Below are 10,998 nucleotides of genomic sequence, written 5' to 3' on the forward strand. Positions count from 1 at the left end.
CCTCACCCAGTATCAAAGTTATTGTCTTTAGCTTTACCTACAGCTTCATTGATCAAAGGAGATATATCAATATTGGATCTTGACGTAAAGCTTCCAACTTTGGCAAAATTTAAGCTGCCTGTGAAGAAGCTACAAACATCTGGTCCATTCGTTGTATTGCGCAAACAAGGGTCGAGCTTTTGAGAATTAAGAAACAAATCATTGAGGATAGAGACAAGTAGAGATTCAGGTGATACATGTTTTCTTCTTAGAGATTTATCCACCATTCTTGATTTCAGTGGATCTGTCGATAAACCTTGAAACCTAATCTGTTCTTCATTCGTCATTAGAAGTGTGATTTAAGAGAAATATTGTGAGATATGGTCAACGTTTGATCCATCCAAAGTGTGGGGTTTTTATCCTATTAGTTAGTATAAAACAACGTTGCCTATGAGGTGTTCGACGAAATGACTAAACTAAACTAGCATAAGAATTAAAGTAATTTAAGCTGTATTGTATATTTACAGCTTTACAGCCTCTATAAGCTTCTGAGTATTATGATTCTCTTTGGGTTTGATTGGTAATTTTCAATCGCCTTGTTTGCAAACGAACCGTCTTGAAGATTACCAATCAATATAGCGATTGGAAAAAGCGGATGGAGTAGGTGGTTAGAGAAAATGGTTGAAGAGAGTGGTTGGAAGAGAGAAAACGGGTGGTTGCCAACCGCCCCAAAAACAAGGCGGTTCGTTTACAAACGAGGCGGTTGGATTTTTTTAAATTTTTTTTTTTTTTTTTTTTGTGAATAATATTCATATATATTATTTTCTAAAGGAATTTATAAAAATAGAAATAATTTTTTTTCTGAAATGTTTTTATATTTTAATTTATTTTATATTATTTTCTATGATGACTTGTTTACTATTCAGGTTACCAATCAAAACTATTACTTAATCACTCGCTTTAATTTAATCACTTTTTTTCTTCTATCTTTTCTAACCACATTCTTTATAACCGCTGGATTTTTTTTAACTGCCTCGTTTTACCAATTGGAGCATTTATCTTATCTCAATCTCTCTCGAAACCTCATCTAAAACGATTATATTTAAGGTTTCAGGATAAGACTCTTTGTCCTAGAAAAAGCCGTAAAGATGATTTGAAAGTATGAAAAATATGTCAAAAAACTTATTAAATATTAAAAAAATATAGTTTTAAATGGATAAAAAATACAATGTTATTAGCACATGACTTTCTTCTTTTCTAATGTTTTTAATTGTTTTTGTTTCTCATATTTCAATTTATTTTATAAGATGTCAAACTTTATGCATCTTGGAAATCTTGCAACCTTTTTTTTTATATATAATAAAAATGTTTAGAGCATTCAAGGACATTACAATATAGACAAATTGAAATCAAGAAAAATTATAAAATCTTGCCACTCAAATTTTTAACGAAAATCCAAAGATCAACGATTTTCACCCTCCTCTCTCCACCGTGAAATATCCAACTATTTTTCCTCTCTTTTATGGTCTATCCGACCGACCTCTTAAGGAACTGTTTGAACCATTTGGCCGAATTTTTAGGATGACGTTTGAGCCCATCGAGAAAGTCAACATAGTAAAGACCAAACCTAGCAGTGTATCCACTTTCCCATTCAAAGTTGTCCATGAACGACCATGCGTAGTATCCTCTTACATCACAACCATCCATCCTATGAAACATATTATTAGGTTTCATAACTTTCATTAACAAAAATGATCAATAAAAAATAATATTTAAATAGTTATCGTCTGAAAGATTAAAGATTAAACCCAAAGAAAAAAAGATCAAGGACGAACACTATAGCTTTGTGAAGTTCTTCGAAGTGTGCCTTATGGTATTCAATCCTAACTGTGTCATTAAGTATCTCTTCTCTTGGTTTTGTACCATCATCATTTTCATGGATTCCTACAATCCAGTTATCAAAACGAGAACAATAAATAGTTGCATCAAATCGAAACAAATAAAATAATTAAATTTTCTAAAATCTGTTCAGTAAAACAATTTTTAATAAAATAACTATGGTTAATAATTGGCTAAAATTATATATTTCTGTCGAACTCCTGTTCCAAATAAGTGCTAAGAAATTATATATGTTTTGTAGAGGTATATATGATGTAGTATTTAGAATAAGAATCCCTAGTTTAAAGTTTTGAGTACCAAACGAAAAAGCTTTCTAACCATTTTCTTTGATGTAGACAGGGATGTTATTGTATTTCTCCTTGACGTAGTTAAGAACTTTTCGCAAACCTTCCGGATATGACAATATTAAACCACTTCCAATCTGAGGAGAATTTTCAATAAATTAAATATCTTAAGATGATTATACGTATGTGGCACTTAGCAATTAATAGCTATGAAAAATAAGTAAATTCTTACCCCATTTCCAATGATGTGACCACTGTGGTCAGTCACTGTTTCAAAACATATTATAAACCTTGTTTAGTTTACCATATCCAACCTTATTTGAAGTTAATATGGAACGGTCAGTCTTTAGTAATTTACTTAGCATTACGTACGTTTTCTTTCGACGTGATTGTCAGTTCTGCCCCGAGGCTTTTCAGGGTCGATGTGAGGAAGAAGAGTTGCGAAGCGTGCTGTATAGTAATTTATTCCGACATAATCCGTTGAATTTTTTAACAGTTTTGATTGTTCTGCAGTAAACGAAGGTAATTTATCTCCTGCATATTTTTTAACAATCTCCGGATAATCTCCGTGAATGAGTGGATCAAGATGCCTACATTCATAAGAAAACAAAAATTAATATTACAAGAGTAGAACTTCCATAAATTAATACTTTTTAAATTAATACTCACTATAAATTAATAAATTCTTTCGGTCCCGAGTTGGGCCGATGTAAAAAGTGACACATTTCGATAAAATAATAAGATAATAATTTTTTGGAAATCCTATATAAAAATATGGTCCCATCAATATCATAAATTAATAATCATATAAACTCAGATATATATATATATATATATATAGTGAAATATGATTCTTGTTGTTTGTCTATTCTTGAATTTGCATTTTTGTTGAAGTTCATCTCTAATTTTTTTATTGTTATATTTTCAAATCGCATCCATAAATTGTGAAGAGTCATAGATGCGATAATTGCTTATTTAGTTATTGGTTTTAAAGGTACCACAATATCTTCTGCGGCTTCATCTAGGATAGTAGTAACAATTTTTTCTAAACTCTAAACTTCTAACATTTCTCATTTTTACCTAGATAATCTATTAAACAATTGACATTCACCCTATTACGATAGCCAAGATTATAAATTAAGAAATTTTTTAAATATGTGAATGATAACAAAAGTATCTTATTTTGCCATAGAAAATTTTCAATATGAAAATGAGAAAATCTCTTCATAAATTAATAAAATATTAATTTATCAATAAAATCATAATTATTAATTTATCGATAAATTAAGAAAATTTCATGGTCCCGACTTTATTAATTTATAGAAGTTTTACTGTAGATAGAAATGATGAAAATCATCAAAGAAAAAAAAAAAGCTTAGATAAATTACCATCCAATTTCAAAGGCAAGAGCTCGTTCAACTGCTTCTTTATCTTCGCTAGAGTCTGAATTATAAGGCTCATGCCATATTGGTGCCAATACTATACCAATTTTACTGTCATGAGAAATTTTTTTGCATTTTCGGAATTCATCTACTGCAACAGCATGAGCAAGAAGAATGTGATGTGAAACAATGTAAGGCTCAGTGCTCGAATCGCCGGCGTGACTTTTTTCATTTACCCAACTCGAGCATCGTCCAGGCGCCTTGTTACCATTATCGTAACATGCAATAGCCATGATGTATGGTTCATTGATAGTTGCCCATAATTTCACTTTCTCTCCAAATTCTTCGAAACAAATTCTTGCGAAATCTCGAAAATCTTCTCTATATTTTTTCAATAAAATATAACATCAGTTGTTTTTATTGAATAACATTATATATATATATATATGGTGTCTAAGAATATACGTTAATTAGGCTTACACAATTTTAGGGCTTAAAAAACCACCATATTCGTCGTCCAAAGATTGTGGATGGTCCCAATGATATAGCGTCATTGAAGGTTGTATGTCTTGATGTTTATCAGATCATATAATTTGGTAAGCGACAACTACTTTTATATTATGATTTAACTGCATTACTTGAGTTATAAACCATACCTTTTATTTAATTATAGAATTTTAACTTAATTACTGGTGTAATGATCTTACCATTAGCAAGAAGTTCGTCTATGAGATCCTTGTAGAATTGTACACCTTCTTTGTTTACTCCATCTTTTAGCTTTCCACCTATAGACAAATTACAATTCACCACAAAATAATTAACCTATTCACTGGAAGGTAGTTAAGCGAACATTAAATTTGTTTAATACAGTATCACTTAGAATGCCATTGTAAAATAAGTAAACCTTATTATCTCATTAACGGTGAAATTAATAGTCATATATAGTTTTAAAGACCGGATAGTTTTACGAGTTGGTCCACCAAATTTTGGCTGATGCTTGCTAAACAGTGGACCGGATAGTCTATTTTGACATATACAGATATACGTCAAATTGCATTAACTATCATAACATAATCATATAATCTGTCCAAGTATTATAATATTGACTTTGGAGTAACACATACTCATATTCAAAATAAATATTCACATCAAATAACTTCACAATTAATTGTTCTATTAAAATTAAAGAGATACTCCAATTTTATCAACAACTGAGACAGGTTTGCCGACATCAAAAAAAAAAAGGTGTAAAACTTACTAGGAATTAATCTGGACCACGAGATTGAGAATCGGAAAGAGTCCATGTTTATCTCCTTCATCAATTTTATGTCATCCTGTTTTGTATGTGTCGTATTAGTAAAAAAATATCGACTAACCAACACAAACCAAAAAAAAAAAATGATACCTAGTACATACGAGTGCAAACGTAAGTAGAGTATGAGTGTACCAACACTTTCAAGAAAATATATGGTTTGATAGGATAGTTTGATACATGCATATATGATTCTAAGTGTACCTTGTAACGATGATAAAAATCAATTGCTACATCTCCATTATGCATTTTGGTCCTTTCTGCAGTCAATGAATTTATAAAATAGTCATAAGTTTTTCGTCCCTACTCGCAAGTAATAATTCAGTAGAAATGTCAAAATGTGGTATTGGTTGGTATAGGGGCTACATAGATTTTTTGTAATTCGATCGACAGACCTGGATAAGTGTGGCTGAAATGGTCCCATATACTCGGAGACTTGCCCCCTTCATTCGTTGCACCTTCGTACTGCATACAAATTTATATTGACATTTTTCCTCTTATATAGCTAGGATTTTATTTTTCTTTCTTAATTTTAATAACTAAAAACACATTAGATAAAAAAATAGATTAAGAAAAAAAAATTATGAGCTTGTTAAATTAGGGTTTGTTATGGGTTTCCAATTCAAAATTGATCGATAATGAACGAAAAAGTTCTAACTCTTTATATATCATTTGATCATTTCTCCACTCACCGATGTGACACATATTACACTAACATACTATTTGTTAAATTAAGATTTATTATTGGTTTTTAATTCAAAATCAATCGATTATGAGTGGAGAAAATCTAACTCTTTATATATTTTTTGATAATTTCACTAAGGACCGATTACACTAACATACTTTTTGGTCATACAGTTTTTAGAGAGCAATAGAGTAGAAATAGAATACGTATACTATGATGGAGACTAAGGAGAGAGAGTTAGTAATGAATCTGATGACCATTTCGCAAAGTTGGTTTAAATAACAAAACATGAACAGTTTGACAATGAAAGGAGATTATTTGTAATTGAATATCTAATTTGGAAATGCAAAAAACCTTAATTACATAATCAAAAATGAATTGTGATTTTTGTAAAATTATGTAATCTAATGTTTTTGACAAAACAAGGAAATAAAACTATGTAATTTGTAAAGCGACAGTCTTTTGTCCCTAAACTAAACATTATAGATGTACTATATGGGAATTACTAGCGTAGCTATATTTTATATCTTAATTAATATAAGTATCTCATTTCTTATATTTTGTGTGTATGTACAAATTATATTATACATACTTATTTAAGCCATTCATATATACTTTATCTAACAAGTCATTTGTGCCTTAGGATTACTTTCATACTTATTTTTTAATCTAAAATTACCCAGACCAAATTCCAAATTAACTATTAACTGTCGTCGATCTCTTTAATTTTTCTCCATGCATAATATTTTTTCCTTAAAATCAACACAAATTCCATTGTTTATCAAATTTTTGTGAACACTATGTGTTAATAAAACTAGAGTGAATATGTTTACAAAATAACAAAAGTAAATTCTCATATTAACCCTTTTAATAGATATAATCAAGGAGAGAAAATTTTATGTTGACATAAAACTCACGAAAACAGTTAAATGATACTGTACATACGGTTTTGAAATATAAATCAATCACTATTCGATATTTTTGTGAATCTCCCACCAAATAGTGTATTTAGTAAGAAAATCAAGCCACGAAATCAATCATTTGGAGAATTCAAAAAGTTTGTCATTCTAAAATTTTCATTACTATAGAACATACGAATATAATATTTAAATAATAAATGAAATGATGATACTCCCTTTATTAGAAAAGAACAAAAACTGAAACTACTTACGTCGAGATTTATAGACGTCAGTCGTGAGCAACTGAGTATATATAAAATATTTTATTTTCCATGCAGTTAGATTGAAACTCGAAGGGCCGTTTCACATTAAAATCTAGCTGTTCCGATTAAGTTTTTATGGTTCACCTTCCTTTCAAACTAAAACGAGCATGTTTTGTAATTTCTTGTGTCAATACTATAGAACATACGAATTTAAATCCGAGTAACAACACAAAAGTTATACTAAGAAAAATGACTAAGTAGTATTCACTTAAAAACACACACATAAGTTACTAAGTAATTACAGGTCCATAATCGAGCATTTTTTAGAACTAAAATATTTATTCTCAGTTGGCTTAACAGAAATCTCAAACAACAAATGAAATAACGTTTATACTATACCGGCCTGTTTTATGTAAACGATATGAATTAGCAAAAAGGTTAAGTTAACTGCGAAATTACAGAGTTTCTTCTGCGTTATGGATCAAAGTCGTATAAACACATAGCCATTTGCTAGTATATAGATTGCTTATCAAAACTATCAATTTCTTTTTACCTGAAACGATGAACCAGCCGTTCCAAAAATGAAACCATCTGGAAAACTATGTCTATCAAGTGTTGGGGAATCAATCGTTTTTGCCATTTTTTGCTCTCTCCGTTTTTNTTTTTTTTTTTTTTTGTGAGTTTTGAAGTGATATCGACAGAAGAGATTTTCTCCACCATATATAGAAGATTACCCTTTCGAGTTTCGGGTCGGGTATTTCGGATTTTCAGGTTTTCGAGTTTAGAAACAGAAGATCTATTCGAATATTTTTATATTTTGGGTCGGATTTAGGTAAACACCCAATTGAATATTTTTTAAGTTCGGATTCGAGTTCAGATTGAATATTTTAATCGGGTTCGGGTTAAATTTTCGGATTCGGATATTTTGCCCAGCCCTGCTCATCACTATACGTTATCTACGTGGAAATATTGGACATATATAACATTTTTGTCCTTTTTTTGGTGTGATGACATAGAAACATATCTAGATAGGGAGAGAACTCATTTTGAAATAAATTATAATATTTCTTTCTTTTTCTGTACACCAACCAAAATATATCTTTCCACGTAAAGACTAATTTCGTTTGGATATTCCATTTCCCGGCTCTTAGGGTTGTACATTAAATATTAGTATAACCAGTTATAAAGCTGAAGAGTTTTTTTTTTTTTTTTGTACGGATCAGATTCACATATATGTATTTTTTTCTTTTTTTCACATATATGTGTTACATCTTTTTTACCGAGGTCAAAATATTTATCTTGTATATATATAGGCCTATACATATGTGTGTGCAAATTAATGTTGGCGTGGAATGTGTGGTTTAACATCATGATCGCTACATTCACTATTAGCATATCGTGCGAAAAGTAAAACTACTTCGTGGAACAATAAGAATCACATGTGTAACTTAAACGATGTATAGTAAACCATCTAAACAATTTTTTTTTCTTTGAATTTTATGTTTTAGAAATATTCATTAGGGGCAAAAGAGTACATACTGTCAATTTACAAAAGCTCTGTATCACTAATTTACGAATATACATGATAAATCCAACTTTTGAAATTGGTCTCCACACTTTTGCAACTCGAATCTTTGCAAAAGATCTTTACGCTACTGAGAAGTCACTGTCAAAATCTGTGCTTTGAATTAATCTACGGACGACCTTGCTGCAAACTACCAACACATGATTCTCGACAAAAAAAGTGAGTTCCTCACTTGTAGCACTCGCCTGATTAGCTTAATAACCAATATAAATGCCTAACAACAACCAAAACACAATAACAAAGTAAGTCTAAACATTCGAGGATGCAGTAAATCTTCGGATTATCAACATCAACGCTACAATCAACCGATTCTTCTCGAACTCTCCCAGGCCCAGAGATCAATGGACTGATGATAAGAAAATTGCCCACGAAGAGGAGTACCATGCATGAGAATAACTAAGCCAGGAGTTCACTTGGATGGAGGACAGTGGAACACGGCGGGCTGCGGATGATGAGAGGAGCGTCTAAAACTGTGCCGGAGATGCACACAGGTCTGGTGTGATTGTGTGAAGTAGTTTATAATACCGGAAGAGCTACCATTAACAAGCTCACTTCTCACAAGTGTAACGTAAGTTTTATTTCGATAATAAAAAATAAATAGAAGATTTTTTTTGTTTCGATAATAAGTATACTATGCCTCTCCTTTATTCAAAAGTCGTGCTTATATAATTTGTTCGGTATGATTGTAATTTTACAGGATTTTTCATGAAAACAAGTCTCTTTATAGTATCTAATTTTGGGCAATGAAGTTGTTGATTTTCTTATTTTCATTTTCTGTTGCGTGACAAAACATAAATATTCACTATTGTTTGTGTTTAGAGTTTTGTATCAGTGATTAGTAATGTAGTATGTTGGATTATCTGACTCTACATATGTTAACAGAATACATAAACCTAAGTCGCTTTGATCCAGTGATAAAAGGAGGTAAATCTCGCCACCTGTGTTCGAATAGTATTGGCCACTAGATTCAAAATTTAACATGATTTTCCCTGTCCAGAAATATGTCCTTAGATCTAGAAAGCTTTTGGAATTACTCTTGAATTATAAATATAATAATAATATTACATAAACTGTTGAGATGCATATTTTGAGATTCTAAATCCAATTTTTTATTCTTATATTCATGGTTGATTTGATTTTAAAATACAATATAGTTTTTCGTGTAACTACAGTAGATTTTATTAAATTTGTAAAAAGTATGGAATGATTTAATCGGTGTATCACACATGTCCCAGCTTAATAACAAATACACTCCCTCCATTTTGTAAATAGGGTCATTGTGACATGTTTTAAATTAAATTAAGTAAACTTTGAATTATACGTGTAGATTCCTATTAAATAAGTAAATAATAATTTATTTCAATGAAAAATTGGTTCAGGTGTATTAGGAAATTTATTCTAAAAGATCATAAAGATAGAATGACACTTTTATGTCAAACAGAAAAAAAATATAACTTAAACAATTAAAACTAAAGCATATAATAATATTATTTTAAAACCAAAATTATTACAAAATATGAATGAGTCAGCTGGACCATTGCGAAATTATTATTTCCCCAAATGGTCGGTCCCATATATTGATAAGTTCTCACATGATTGAGTGAGATATGTATGGTGTCAATGGCACGAAAGGTGTGTGGGGGGTACATATTTACTTTGAAATTGGGTGACGACAACAACAAAAACGTGGCTACTCAATTATCAAGAAAACAACAAAATAATAAACGTAACTGCAAGAAAAAAACATTAAAAGAAACAAATAATAATTAGGGAAAAAAAAAACGACAGCACTACTTGGTTCTTTATAGTTACACCAATTATTGCAAGAAAATAGATTTCTGTATTCGACAAAAGATCTTTTAGTATGTCTCATCAACCTTCTAAATTTACTTCTCTTTTCTTCATATTGTTACGTCCAAACTGCCACTATAGTGGTTACTACATATTTTCTTGGCCCGTATATCTATTTTTAACCGATGACTGATATGATATCTAATAAATTATACATATATATATATATATATATATATAATTTCATAAATCATTATGTGACACTACATATGTGACACTACAAGAAATTCGCTATATCACGTCGCTTAATTTACGTTAGTACATGAACCGACGCAAAGTGAAAAAATAGGAAGGAAATTAACGTCGGTTATCAAACTGACGTAAGTGGATTTAAATGATCAATTGAATAATTTAATTATTTTCTATGCTGCATTGGTTTGTATTGGGCTTAATTAAACGTCTTTTTTTACTATTTGGACTTCGGTCGAACAAATAGACTCAACAACTCAATAACACGACATCGTTCCAGAAAAAATTAAAAAGAATATATCTTTAGACTAAATAATATTTCATCTCCTTCTTTGCTTCATCTCTTTCTTTCAACAGTTCAACGAGTACATAAATTTTTTTTCCACAGATGTCGAAATCGAAAGCGGAAAACTCAAATCAATCATAGGGTTTTTCGTTATTCTGCTTCTTCAATTACTTCAGAACTTTCCAAATCCCGATTGGAGTTCAGTTCTGACGAATAAAACCATCTCTGCTCTCAAAGTTTGAAAAGTTCGAAAGATAGATTTCTTATATTTTTGGTGTGTTTGTGATGAAGCTGTTTCAAATCTCTGTATATCTTCTCTTGAATTAAGTTTTTTCGATCTCTTTTTTTTTTTTTTTTTTTTTTTTTTTTTTTTTTTTTTTTTTT

At 30.2% G+C, this 10,998-nt stretch overlaps 3 protein-coding genes across 4 annotated transcripts in view; 1 reads left to right on the plus strand and 2 right to left on the minus strand.

The window, feature by feature from the left end:
* The window catches only part of LOC104703165 (S-adenosylmethionine mitochondrial carrier protein-like), a 2,374-nt gene extending 1,938 nt beyond the window's left edge, over positions 1-436 (minus strand). Inside the window, exon 1 of the mRNA XM_010419123.2 lies at positions 7-436. Within this exon, the coding sequence (XP_010417425.1) occupies positions 7-326 (320 nt within the window). The 5' untranslated portion in view covers positions 327-436. The remainder of the gene's footprint in view (positions 1-6) is intronic.
* LOC104703166 (beta-glucosidase 30) lies at positions 1,311-7,401 on the minus strand. Its single transcript, XM_010419124.2, has 12 exons — positions 7,257-7,401; positions 5,252-5,321; positions 5,061-5,116; positions 4,803-4,878; positions 4,252-4,329; positions 4,025-4,112; positions 3,551-3,925; positions 2,535-2,752; positions 2,395-2,429; positions 2,197-2,299; positions 1,815-1,923; positions 1,311-1,687 (listed from the first exon to the last, which is right to left on the minus strand). Exons 1-12 carry the CDS (start codon positions 7,341-7,343, stop codon positions 1,507-1,509), a joined length of 1,476 nt encoding a protein of 491 aa, XP_010417426.1. The 5' UTR covers positions 7,344-7,401; the 3' UTR covers positions 1,311-1,506.
* Positions 8,302-10,998, plus strand: part of LOC104703167 — a 6,800-nt gene continuing 4,103 nt past the window's right edge. Inside the window, exons 1-2 of one of the 2 annotated variants that reach the window (XM_010419127.2) lie at positions 8,302-8,856; positions 9,171-9,212. The gene's annotated coding sequence lies outside the window, so the exon portion shown is untranslated. The remainder of the gene's footprint in view (positions 8,857-9,170; positions 9,213-10,998) is intronic. The other variant, XM_010419126.2, reaches the window with a different exon arrangement.

This window comes from Camelina sativa, chromosome 7 (genome assembly GCF_000633955.1).
Source record: "Camelina sativa cultivar DH55 chromosome 7, Cs, whole genome shotgun sequence".
Taxonomy (NCBI): domain Eukaryota; kingdom Viridiplantae; phylum Streptophyta; class Magnoliopsida; order Brassicales; family Brassicaceae; genus Camelina; species Camelina sativa.

Bases quoted from the DNA above. Each gene is read 5' to 3' on its own strand.
- LOC104703166 (XM_010419124.2), bottom strand. From the start codon at position 7,343: ATGGCAAAAACGATTGATTCCCCAACACTTGATAGACATAGTTTTCCA. The intron at 2,753-3,550 runs GTAATTTATCTA...TTATGAATGTAG, and splicing joins CTTGCCTTTGAAATTGGATG to GCATCTTGATCCACTCATTC. The intron at 1,688-1,814 runs GTTCGTCCTTGA...TATGTTTCATAG, and splicing joins GAACTTCACAAAGCTATAGT to GATGGATGGTTGTGATGTAA.